The sequence below is a fragment of the Xiphophorus couchianus genome, chromosome 5 (genome assembly GCF_001444195.1).
Source record: "Xiphophorus couchianus chromosome 5, X_couchianus-1.0, whole genome shotgun sequence".
Classification (NCBI taxonomy): Eukaryota; Metazoa; Chordata; class Actinopteri; order Cyprinodontiformes; family Poeciliidae; genus Xiphophorus; species Xiphophorus couchianus.
Window position 1 is genome coordinate 14,411,354 of NC_040232.1, and position 13,833 is coordinate 14,425,186.

General features: G+C 38.9%; 1 protein-coding gene across 2 annotated transcripts in view; it reads left to right on the forward strand.

Moving 5' to 3' along the window:
* The window catches only part of fam184b (family with sequence similarity 184 member B), a 34,619-nt gene that overhangs the window by 7,692 nt on the left and 13,094 nt on the right, over positions 1–13,833 (forward strand). For both annotated transcript variants that reach the window (XM_028017232.1, XM_028017231.1), the window contains exons 2-5: positions 5,356–5,544; positions 8,590–9,234; positions 10,201–10,336; positions 13,117–13,268. In XM_028017232.1, the coding sequence (XP_027873033.1) occupies positions 5,356–5,544; positions 8,590–9,234; positions 10,201–10,336; positions 13,117–13,268 (1,122 nt within the window). The remainder of the gene's footprint in view (positions 1–5,355; positions 5,545–8,589; positions 9,235–10,200; positions 10,337–13,116; positions 13,269–13,833) is intronic.

Below are 13,833 nucleotides of genomic sequence, written 5' to 3' on the forward strand. Positions count from 1 at the left end.
CAATACGGGCATCCGGAGAGTGGATTTACAGTAGGAGGACGCCGCGCTCTCACTAGGTTGCCATGCCCAGTGTTTGCGGATTTAAACTGAAAATGCTGTTTCAAAAGTACCAGGTTTTGCATTTTCATTTGGAACAACCGGTACAAGCATCAGCATTGCAATACGAAAAGGTCCGTCCAGTACATAAGATTTAGATATGAGAGTAAAGAATAAAATATCCACAGGCTATTTCATCTTTAGTAGTAAAACAGAATGTTGAATTCATGTTTTGGGGGTAATCAATACTGCATAAATGTGTAACTTTTTTTAGTTCTAGCACAAGATGGTAACAGTGGTTTGATTTCTTAAAAATTGTAAATTGCAGATGATCTCATAAAACCGATCTTATTCTTGGCTAGTGTTGTGTAAAGTAGTTGCCTTACATGTTTTCTTCTCTGTTTTTGCTATTTTGTCACAGTTAAATGTTTCAGGACATTAAACAAATTTTGATATAGGATATTATGATTTAATTTATTAAATCATTACCTTTTCTGTATGTCTGCAGATGACCTCACAGGTTTTCTAGACCATTACAATTTTTTTTTCTCTTTTTCAAAAAATTTCTCTCATCCTATTATTCTTTTGTTGATTAGGATTTGTGGACTTGGACTGTGATGCTGAAAAATGAAACTAATCTCTATCGCCAATTGTTTCACAGAAACATGAACGGTTGGAATCGGATTAAATACTGATTATTATTGGAAATGTTTGTATCTTCATCTTCACCAAGAAAAACTTAACTTCTGCCTGAAGAAAGGTAACCCCAGATCATGATGCTTTCATCATCATGCTTCTCTGTACATCATCAAACGATGGTGTTTGTTTGATGATGTACAGACTTACTTTTGTGTTAGCCTAACTTATTAGAGTTATGGCCAAATGTCAGGAAGACTACACTGGGATGGATGTCTTTTTTTAATTAGCAGGTTCAATATAATTGACGGCAAGAGTTACCCAATAAGACTGATTGCTGAAAATAAATCACAAGATGCTTTAAAAAGGCAACAGCCTGAGGTTGGGCACACTAATGCAACCTTGTTATTGCAGCTTTTTAACTCTTTTGCAATCCACCCTGTAACAGATTTGTTTATTTCTCAAAACCTGATATTTCAGCCGGAGGGTGTAAGCGGCTGAGATCTGCTATTTCAACTTAACTTCAACTTAAATTTGGTTATGAAGTGACGGCTTAGAGCTACGCCACCGCTTGACTTTAACTACAGCATGTCTATCGACGTTGTGGGTGTTCAGGACGGATAAATATATTTATACTTGTGCAAAAAATCTGCTTCTAGTAAAGTAACTGTGAGAAAGACATATTTTTTATAAGATAGTATAAAACAAATGATCCTCCACGTTTGGCACTGAACAACTTGAGTGGTCTTCAAATCCATGACCTCAACATTATTCACCCTCCACCCCACAGGGCAGATTCCAGTGCACCAGTGGGCCAGGCTGCATCAGCTGACGTCAGTTACTGACCTCGCCGATGCCTCTGCAGCTGAATGAGAATGAATCCCTGCAGCCGTCCTCCAAATATTTTGAAAACTGTAACTTCCCAGAAGACTCCAGGCTATTTAACCGGCACATTAATGAAGACAGAGTTAATGAATGGGTTTGAGAAAAATCTTTGCCAAACATTCCTCTTTTCTTTTCTATTTCTTTACCATAATAGTTGTCTTTGTGAGGACAATCATGCACCACCCTTTCAGAAAACGATTCATTTCCGAATGGCACAAGTCATAATTTAAAAAGCAAAACGTTTTGGCACAGAGAGGAAAGAGAAAGACCAGCTCACATTCCCCACCAATGTCTGTTTGACAAAACCGTCGGATGTCAGGAAAAGAACATTTGCACATTATTATTTGTATTGCTCATGTTTGTGTGAAGGCAGCGGGAATGTGTTTGCAATGGAGCGTGGCAACATGCCACCCTTCCACAGAGCGAGGAGAATGTCCGGCAGTGCTGCGCAAGCGGCGCGCTGCAGACAGAGAGGCGTCTGGATAAAATATGAGCCCATGTGTCTCCTGCATACACTCATGTATCCATGCACACACAAACACACATCTCTGTGAGTGGGTAAGTGAGACGTAAGGGTCACCAGGAGATCATGATGACACTGGTGACATTGCTTAGAGGTTAAAATGAATCGTGGCGAGAAGTAGGCCATATTTTATGCACAGTGGATGATAATCCTCTATTTAGGGAAGAGAAATGACAGACATATATACGCAGACTCAGATGTCTGTAAACCTGGACTGTACTGGCTGACAAGGTCAGAGTTATACTACATACAGTTTGTCAATGAAACTTCTTCAACTGTTGAGAGCTGTTTTATTTCAGTATTGAGCTCCTTCTTTAGAGTCAGTTTAAGAAGTGTACTGGTAGCAGCTGCTGAGGAAATGGAGCTCTGATAAATAAATAAATAAATAAATAAATAAAGAGATTAAAAAATATATGCCCACCTTTATGGACATTGGAGTTTTCTCAGGACACAGTCAAAACATCATTGGGTAATTTAGTGCAACTCATGTTGAACTTTGTCTTCAACATTTGTCGTTGCTCATGTAACTGAACATGGATATGGGGGGAAATAAAGCAAAGAAAAGCATGCAGCACGTCCAAAAACATTTGATTTTAGTTCTGGGTTATTTTTGCTTTATGCCAAACAATTTATGCATCTCATCACCCAACGTGTTGCCTTATTCAGTTAGCTAGTGCTGTAGGAGAGGAGTGTTACACAATCAGGCCTACACTGGCTAAGGTTTGAGCTGAAATGAGCAGCAATGACATTAAAAATATTTACACCTGTACTCATACCTTAGAATCATTCCATTCTCAGAGGTACTGCATAAAGTAGTTTTTCTTTCCTCCTATTATCCATCCTCTTATACACATCACAAGAGACAGGTGGGCAGAGTCAACATGATGCATTAGAATACAGGGGAACGAATGATCGTCACAGGGGTTTGTTTAGTGTCATGACAGCAGAGCGGGAAAACTTTTCTTAAACTGGGCCATTTTCCTGTCTGGAGTTCTGCAGCCAGATGGGAGAAAAGTGAAGAACCAGTTCAGAGGATGGTCAGGACTATTTGCTCTGGTGTGTGCAGGGCGTTTGGTGGCTGTGTGATTCAGGCTGTGTCAGTCAGGCTGGGAGTGGGAAGATGTACTATCTTGGATGGTATGTGTGAGGTTTTAATGAGTTTGTTCTTGCTGGTGACAGTTTAGTGAAGAAACACGGGGAGCAGAAGAGAAGAATGGGCTGATGCTGATGATGAGGCTCAATTTATATATAACATATATAAATGTTATATATAAACATTGTATGCTTTAGTGTGATGGTGACATGTTCACTGAAGTTCAGTTTGTGGACTGAACTTCTAATGCTTTCTGAAAGTACTGGCCCGTTCTACTTATCAGACGGTAACTTACTTGGGTTGTTCTTGAAGGCGTATTTTCTTTAGAGTCATCTTTTGAGCCCTAAGGCTCAACCTGACAAGTTCAATATCAAAGCTGAGTCTGAATAATAACCTGTAAATAGTGTTCGCAAATTGGACGCTTTTAGCAACAGCACAATACAGTGAATCAGGTTTTTAGTAAATGTTGAAATTACAATTCCTGTGTTAATGTGATGCTTAAATAAAACAAACCAAAAACTACCTAATCTCTGGTTCACCATACGTTTGATCAAAGAAACATTTTCATCCTGGACTGGCCTCAGTGGGCTGTGGAACGGGGTCCTTTTTCCCATTATTCTCCTCCCCACTGCTGCTTGTCTCCTGTTGTGGAGGATTCATCAAAGTCAGACCAGCCCTTATCCCCACCAACTGTCTACAAACTCAATTTCAGAGCATTTGACAGAGAAAAAGGCTCTAAAAAAATATTTTCTTTTTTTCAAAAAGTAACTGACCAAACATAAAATTAAAATTGACAAATATTTAACCAAAGTTTTTACTCTTTTATCAAGGCTACTGTCAACATTTGTGTACCGGTACATTAGCAGAATACTGGAGCTTTACTGTTTGACATTTTTTTGGCAAATTTGTGTGCTATTAAACATGCAACACTATCGTGTATTACAGAACTCTGCTATATAAATATGACCTTTTTCCTTACCTTTTATTTGCTGGGAAACACATTAACACAAATGTTTCTAATGAAAGTCACGTAAAAACAGTTAGGAGCGTTGAATTTGCTGATGTATTACAACTAAAAACCAGCAATCAGGCTCGAAACCTGGGAGAAGTGATGGACTCTGACCTGAACCTCCAGAGCCACATAAAGACAGTCACACAGACGGCCTTCTATCACCTGAAGAACATTTCCAGGATTAAAGGACTAATGTCTCAGCCAGATCTAGAGAAACTCATCCACGCGTTTATCTTCAGTCGCATTGATTATTGCAACAGCGTCTTCAGAGGTCTGTCCAACAAATCAATCAAACAGCTGCAGCTGATCCAGAATGCTGCTGCTCTCGTTCTCACTAAAACCAGGAAGATAGAGCACATAACACCAGTTTTAAAGTCCCTACACTGGTTCCCTAAAGCTCAAAGAATAAACTTTAAAATACTGTTGTTAGTTTACAAATCACTGAACAGCTTAGCACCACAATACATTAAAGATCTGCTGTTCTTGTATCAACTTTCCAGACCTCTCAGGTCTTCCGGTTCTGGTCTGCTCTGCATCCCCAGAACCAGAACCAAACGAGGAGAAGCAGCTTTCAGCATCTATGCACCACAAATTTGGAACAAACTTCCAGAAAACTGTAAAACAGCTGAAACACTGACTTCCTTTAAATCTCTACTAAAAACCCACCTGCTTAGGATTGTATTTGAAACGTAATCAATTACAAATTTATGGATGGAACTTGACTTAATGTTGTGTTTTGATTGTTGATTCTATGTTGCATTGTGTTTCTGTGTTTGTAATGATGTAAAGCACTTTGAAATGCCTTACTGCTGAAATGTGCTATACAAATAAAATTTGATTGAAATTTGATTGATTGATATGCATTTGGAAAATACATGTTGGTTGAAAAACCCCCCACCAAACCCGACATTGCTACCCCTTAAAAAAGAAGCTGTCACATGTGTTTTAATAAACTCTTTGTTATTATTTTCTTTTTATTAAATAAGCAGGAAAGTAAATATATCTGTGCACAAGATCATGACGCATTTTAGGTCATCTGGTTTTGCTTTCCTGCATATTTGACTGGAATTGCTATGAGTCCTGATTTCTTCTTTTGTAAATGAAGCCAAGACACAAAGTATATTGTGAATTAAAGTTGTTGTTCTTTTGTTTTCTCCTAACACTTTCCAGGTGATTTACTCACTGAACATGAGGAATGAGGAGCAGGAAGCAGCCCTGCAGGCCTTAAGCCACGCCCACCATGACGAGCTGCACCGCATCCTGATGGAGACGTGCCACGAAGGAGAGGGGTCGGTCTTAAGGACACGCCTCCTTGAGCTACAGGAGTCTCTGGATGAGCAGCAGCGAGTTGGGGCTCAGGTGTGTCCTCCTATTCTCCTTTTTGTTGAAATAAATGAAACAGCTTATGGGTCAACTTTGGCATAAGAGGTCCCATCACACTTACACTATGCCATGGGTCAGCAATGTCTACATAACTAGAGATGTTCATGTGATTAATATTGTCACATTTCTTCAAAAAATACGTAGATTTAAGCCTCGTAGATCGTATACGTAGATTGTTAGAGACGGGCAGCAGATTATCCAGTGAAATCTTGTGCAAACCATAAATATCATGTAATATTGAGGGAAAATACAAGTAAAATAAATACAAGTTAAAAATGATCATAAAACCTCTTATTACCCTGTTCAAGTGAAAATGTTCTAGATCTGCAATATTTTGTGTGTCATCTTTGTTTTTATAATTGGATTTTCTCATATTCTGTTAAATCAGAAGAAGGCTAAATTAGGGACAGATAGTGACTAAACAAACAAGCAAAACTTGTTCTAGTGATGCAACTGCTTTGAAATCACAAATCCAAACAAATTAAACATTTTGCACTACTCTTTTTAAAATTTTACAGGTAGCAAAGAGACACAAGGATTTTTGTGAATATTAATTGGGAAAATGCAAACCATTCTTACAAAGGTTTAGAATCTCAGTTTTTTCCCTAACAACTGAATTTGCCCGACCGACAACCAACAGCTAAATTTACTTAAATATTATTTGAATGAATCAGTCCAAGATGGTTGAGCTCAGTCATTAATTGGCAAACTATAATGCAACAAACATGTCTTACTGAAGAAAATCTGCTGGAGTGTTACGGTTAAAAAAAAAAAAAGTCCTTGTAGGGGAGAGTGTGAATACTTCAGAGGTTGAAACAGCAGCTAGTTACATTAAGCTAGACAATACTTTGACACAGACTACTAGGCGGAGGTGCTTGCTTCAACGGTCAGCCTAAGGGCCACAGGCTTTAAGAGCATCAACAATCTGTCTGATTACACACACAGAGCAGCAGAAGGGATCAAGGTTAACACAACACAGAGACAGAGAGGTTAAGTCTCAGAGAGTCTTCGCTGTACAAAACATGTATAGATTATGGCATGATGAATTCCTTCTTTAGGATATTGTGTGCAGTGTGTGTGTGCAGTGAGTTGAACAAGCTCAACTTGTGCAAGCACATTGTAGACTTCAATAAATTCTCGATGGAGAGAAGTAGTTGTGTAAAGAAAGTGTTTTCTTTTTCCAAATCAGCAATGGAAAAAAATATATAAAAGATACAATAACCTGATTGAATCAGTGTTTTCCAACCTTGAACTAATATTTGCTCAACCACCTTTTGACTCAATTTCAGTAGCCTAACCTCAGCACAATTCCTCCTTAAGAAAAGTAAACTGCCATCACCATGCTTCACTGGGGTAATAGTATTTCTAGGGTGCTTTTCATTGTGTTGTTATTGTGCCAAACATGTCTCTTAGAACTTTGGTTCCATCAGACCAAATTCTGCCTCAAGAGTGGGAGATTTTAGCCATGAGAAAGGCTTTTGGTTTACAGCCCCACTCCTTCATTAACACACACGAGGTAAAACAGACAGAAGACAACCAGAAATGTCTGCATCTTCATCACTTCGTCACAGTTATTGTCAGGCTTTTGTTTGCCTCACTGATATTTGTTCAGCATCTAGCAAGAAAGTAATTTGCACATTGCACATTCTAAGCAAAATTGATGTTAAGAGCTTAAATATAATTAGTTAATCTTTTTGGATTAAAAATGATCTCACTGTGCATGCCATTATATTTCCACAGCAACTATCTGGAAAAAGCTATTTTCAGTACAGTTAGATTTCCAAGGAAGGGAAATAAATGAGGCTCCAACCTCCCTGGTCTCAGTGGTGCTTCCTGATAATGATCTTTTGCCACATAATCAGTACTGTGTGAATGTCACCACATTGCTCCCAGCTGGCCTGTATGGCAACAGCCTGGCTTTTTTTTAAAGTGTCACCATGCTGTTTGCTCCACAGTCTCCATAGTTCTTACATTATAAACATCTATGATTAAGCTTTACCACCTTTGTATCTTGTTATCACAACATTCTTATAGAGATGTAGAGAAAAGCTCTTTAATGTCTCCATATCAGACATTGCAAATGGTGCTCCCGCGTAAAAGGACTTAAATTAAGCTTCTTTTTTTCAGCACTATAATTCTGTACCAAAACAAAAAAATAAATATTCATCATGTGAAATAATATTTTTAAAAATTCAAGAAAAATACACATTGTATAAAGAAATAAATATCACATAGGAACGTTTATCTCTTAAAAATGGGAAAGACAAGAGAACAAGTCATTCAAGTACAGCAGATATATCTTGATTTTCAGCAGTAAAGAAATGTTAGCTGTTCATCTAAAGTTAGCTTGGGTCTGCGCCTCACAGATTCTCTACAGGGTCTTTATCTGGGGGACAGAGATGGTAGATGGGCATTGAATGTTGATTTTGTTCCTAGAGAATCATTTCTGTATTAATTTGCACAAACATTTTGGATCATTATCTCGATTTGAAGAGCAAACCTCTTTTGATTTTACTGGCAGAGGATATAAGCTGGATATAATCTAGTTTTCCTAAGCGGTTGACCCTAACAAGGTGCCAAAGGCCTCCACCTTACTTAACAGTGGGATTGAGGTTTTTCTCCCCAAATTAATTTGTTTCACATCAAATCCGTTTGAAGTGTTTGTTGCTGAAAATCTTCATCTTAGTCTCATCTGACCAAATCAAACAGTTTCGCAGACTATTTGCATTTGTGGTGGTGACACAGAAGATGCTTTTTTTCCAAGCAATCTTTGCCATGTAGATAACATGTAATGGTTGTCATGGAAACTTGGTAACTCCTCTATTTGCTGCAGTTCTCCAACAGTTGGTGTTGGAGATTTTCTTTTTTTTTTTCTTAATGTGGTTATTTTTCTTCCCGCTGTCTAAATTCACTCAAATTAAAGGTTGGCTTTTTGAAAACGTTTCAGGGTGAAATTATGCTGCCGCAGTAAAAGGTGTGTGTGCAAAGTGCAGCTGACTCTTTCATCCTTTGCCCCTCCAGGTTCAGGCAGACTTTGAGTTCTTCCGCATCCAGACGGAGGAGAGGGAGCGCGAAACCGAGGCGGAGCTGAGGAAAGAGTTTCAGGAGAAACTCCGGGCTGCTGAGGAAGGACTCCTGGAGGCGAAGGCCGACCTGAGCGCCGCGCAGGACGAGAGCCTGAGACTGAGCAAAGACCTGAAGGCCGCCGGCGAGCAGTTCCAGGACCTGTACGCCAAATGGGAGGAGCTCCAGAAACTGGCTGACGAGGACAAAACGAGGAAGGAGGACAGGGAAAGAGAGGACGAGGAGAAGGAAAAGCAGGAGGACTTGGAAAGAGTGAAAGCCCTCCTGGAGGAGCTGCGGGTCCTGAAGGAGGAGAGGGAGCGAGCGGAGGAGGAGAAGAGGCGAGCGGTCAGAGAAGAGCGGGAGCAGTGGGAGCAAAAAGTGAACGACCTCCATGAGGAGAACGAGCAGATGAGGAAGAAGACTGAGGCGGAGTGGAGAGAGGAGCGGCAGAGGTGGGAGGAGAGGGAGGAGGAGGAGAAGAAGGGGATGCACAGCGCGCTGCGGGAAAGAGTGAAGCGGGCTGAGGCGGAGGTCGAAGGTCACCTGGAGAGACTTTCTGAGAGCAAAAGGAACACAGTGAAGCTTCAGGAGAGAATACAGGTACTGTCCTGCACCCAATGATTATTTTAGTCATCAATTTGGAGATTAGTTGATTAATTGGACTTTAAGAAATTCTATAAATTTAAATTTTAATGCTTAAGATTTTTGTCATACTAGAAGTACATAAACAGATAAACAAATACTTCAAATACCTTTTCAAAAAACAAGATCAACCTTTTATTACAGAAGATGCAACAATCTAGCATTCCTCTAGTGAATGTGAACCGGATGAAGCTAAATCTAGGTCACTTGAGGAGTTTTGGGTAAAACGCATTGACAGAAAAAGATGTTTTTATCCATACTGTATGTATTTTGTACAGTCTTTGGCTTATTTACTGCTCTGAATATGTTTTTTCAGCAAATGGCCATTTGTCTTTAGTCTGTGTACTCCGGATATCAATTAATTGATTACTAAATTAGACGACAATTATTTCAATAATCGATTCATCGCGATGATTTCAGGCCTCACAGATGCACAAAGAAACACGGACATGCTGTCTATCATCATGAACCAGAGTGTGTGAAGGGAAAAAGTGATATCAAAGTAAAACGTTAGGCGGTGGGGGGTGGGGCTGCCTCAGTGCTGCTCCCTGTGCCAACTGTCTCCTAATGAGCAGCTCGAGCAGGATAGATGCACTGCAGCACCACCATTACCACCTCCCATACGAGCATTAAGAAGCCCTGAGAGAGCTGGCACGGAGCTGACATAAGCCCTCGCAGCAGAGCATTAAAGCCTCAGTGCCGGGCAGGAGAGTTCCCTGACTCACCACATTTCATCCATCCTCTTCCAATACTCTCTCTGCATCTGTGTCATATTTGCAGTTGAACTCCCCCTCTCCTCCCCCTCAGTCATCTTTTCTTTCTCTTCTTTTCTTGTGTTTTTTTCCAACCTGGTCCTGTGCGCCCCCCACCCCCCCTCCCCCAATCTCCACTTGCCCTTCTGGCCTTCACCATCCCTCCCTCCAGGACCTGGAGGAGGAGCTGCAGCTGGATCGGAAGCAGGTGTCGGAGGCGGAGGCCGTGGTTAAACGGGCGGAGGAGGAGCTGGCTGTCGCCAAGGAGAGGCTGCTGCTGCAGGAGGACGAGCTGCAAAGCAGAGCAGGTAGTTGTTCAGTTTGCCCTTTTTCACAAAAGTACAATATAGGATGTTTGTGATGACTTAACCCCAGTATTTCAGACAAATAGACAGGCACCGGTCAGGTTTTTTTCTGACTGATACCAATTTGTAGCTTTCTTTAAAGTCTGGCCTTGAAGATGGCATTCTTTTATAGACTACAAAACATCAAAGAGAAAAAAAATGCAATGTAGGTTCTTTTACAGAAGCAGTAGATTTTAACCCAACAGGAAATTGATTTAAAAGAGCATTCCTAACCTTCCATTAATCTGAAAAATAGAGGGGGAAAAAAATTATTTTCAGTGTTTTCTCTGCCAATCCCCTATTAGAGAAGAATCAAAGAAACACTGGCTGCTTCTGATCTTTGAGTTACTAACTATCTCTTCCAGTTGGTCAAAGTATCCCAACACAAACAGTGCAAAACCCCCCAAAATATCTGACTTTTAACCAACAGGAAATGTTACTTTTAATAAATTAAATTTAGTGGTTTACTTTGATTTTTGATGAGGATCTCAAGCTGTCCGGACCTTTAATGACTTATGACCCTAAGTGGGATTCAGACCCTCACTGAGGGAGCCACTGCAAAATGTACTAAAGCAAACATAAGCAGCGTCTAGTAAGTGCCTTTTATAACTTACATCAACACATTTGTAACTTGTAACCTCGATAATAATTTTAAAAAATTCTGAATTGAATAAATGGCATCAAATGGAGATTCACCAAGTAGAGTTTTCTTGAGTGATTCAGATTTCAATAACATTACCAATTTAGGACCAACAACTTTAACACATTACAAATGTAAAAGGTTTTGGTTCCCAATTAAAATTGTAACTGTGTTCATCATAACATATTTCATATTTTCTTAAAACGTATTCTCTAAAAAGCAAACAAAAACACTGTATCATTGAAAATCTACAAAAAATATTATAATTTAGACTATTGTTTTAGACAGCAACAATAAATAAATAAATAAATTGAAAACATCTGAAAAACATGTAACACTATATGAGTCAAAATTTAGCTACTGAAAGGGATAGTTTTAATTTTTTTAACATAACATTCAGACACAAAATTGAGATTTTCTTGTGTGTAAAGAAATGAGTAAAATCTCAGAATGGTGGAAGACTAATAACGCAGCACCCCAATTTATTTAAAATTGTTACATATTAACAATTTAAATTATAAATCGGAATTTTTCAGTTCAACATGATACAACACTAAGATTAGATGATATTAAATGTCTACACTTTTAGCTTGTTTTCTTTGCCAACCATTGAGGTGTTACGCTGCCTCAGCTCTGCACTCAGTATGCCCTGAGTGGAGAAAATCTTTGCACTTTTGCATAGCTGCCTGTGTTGCAACGGCATGATCGGCTGATTCTGCTGATCAGGCAGACCGATACAGCTGCAACCTCCACTAACGTAAATTTAGCATACTAACGCCAAAGCTGTTAGTCAGAGACAACTTTACAGCTGCCTCTGCTAAAAGTGCAGACTAGTTCAAATTTGCTAATGTAGCGTTTTATTCCTGGTGTAGGAACATTTCCAGTTTGAGCTGCTGTAAATCGCTAAAATCACCCTTTGTTTTACATTTTCTCTCTCTGAGGATTTTATTCGCTTACAAGAGCTATCACTTCGAAAAACTGCGCTTCACAAAATCTGGACTCATCTGGCAAATTACTATTTCATGATCATAACAATTAGACTTTGAAGTTTTTGCTTATTTGTACATGGCTGCAAATGAAAGGTTAGGTAAAGGGAAACTTCAGACTGTTAGCGTCAAGCTGAGAAGCAGCCATAGTTCAGTAGATAATATTATATTTTCTATTTCACATTTATGTTCTTTTTAAAAAAAACAACTTACAGATATTGAAAAGGTCTTTAGTCAAATTCTGGTTAATTCACTCTCCAAATATACAGAAATATCAATATTTTTTATTGAACTGGTCATAAATATCTTGTACAATATGATTATATAGATAACTCAGACTAATAATGATTTCTTTTTAAGGAAATGAAATTTATTTAGAAATTGAAAACTTTTTGGGATCTTGAAGTAGACGTTCGAGGTTTGTTTGGAAGAAAATGCAAATTATTCTGAGCTCAATAATTTTCCATTGTTCACTGCAATATTAAGGTTGTTTTTACCTTAGGCTCCCACAACATAAACAGATGATTAAAATCCTCACAGCTCTCACACACCATGCAAAAAAGAAAAACAGCTTCATGAAGGTTTCATGGTACAAAGCATAAAAAAGTGCTGAAAAAAAAGGATCACATATTCCAGTGTCTCTACCAAAGCAAGTACCTTTTCAGGTCTAGATTTTTCTACATTTGTTTCTTTTCTGCCAGGTTCTTGAAGAAATCTACAAAACATTTTTGATTCCTTTTTTTACTTTTTTTACATTTTTACATAATATTTTCTAACCTAAAGTAAGACAAATTAACACTTTCAGACCAGTTTTGCACGATTCCATTAATAACATTTCCAATAAGGTATGTGGCAATCCATTACTCATCAAATGATGAATTACAATGGGTTCTTGAAGGTCTGAAGCTTCTCATATCTGAAATCTACTTTGCTATAATGTCATAATTCATTGATGAGGTGTAATTTGTCCTGCTCATTACATTATAATGTAATATAGAGGTTTAAACTCTTGCAATCTGCCTGGAAGCTGAACAGCTCATCTTCCTGCTTTGAAGGAAGTTTGTTTTTCCTGGCATGATTGCCCTCACTTTGGTAATTTGTGTGTGTGTGTGTGTTAGAGGAGCTGCTGAACCGTGGGTGCTGTGAGGTGTGTGTGTGTGCTGAGCTGGAGGAACTGAAGAGCCAGGTGAACCGCCTGCAGAGCAGGAACAGAGAGCTGGAGCTACAGAGCAGCGGCAGAAACAGCGACCACGCCCGACAAATACGCCAGGTGACACACACACACGCACACACACCCACGCCCGCCCACCCCTGCAGACACACGCTCACACAAAATTGACAGGTTTGATAGGTCTTTGCTTACATGGAACATAAAAGTTTCCTATCTGGAATTTTTTTTTTTTTTAAAGGTTTCTTGGAAATTTCCAGTACTTTCAAGAATTTACAAGGTTTTCTCTTGGAACCTTTGGGACTCTCCTACTACTTACTAGTTACTGCCCCTGACCTTTCTGCTTGCTCACCAAGACATTTCACAGAACTTAACTATTACTTGTCAAGTAATTTACCAGATACGTTCCTAAAATGTACCCACTACTTTTCCAGAAATGTACAAATGACTTTCATATTCAGATTAGCTTTATTTTGGTAAATTTACAACATAAAAAAAGAAAAAAAACTATATATAACATTATTTTACAAACCATTAATTTACAAAGAAGGGAATAAGCTGAAGCCAAAGCTTATATTTGCCTGCGTTTCTCCAACTTACTTGTTACTTTGATACACAGTTTCGGAGAACAAACCATTATTTGCACGGAGGAAAAAAACGATGTTCC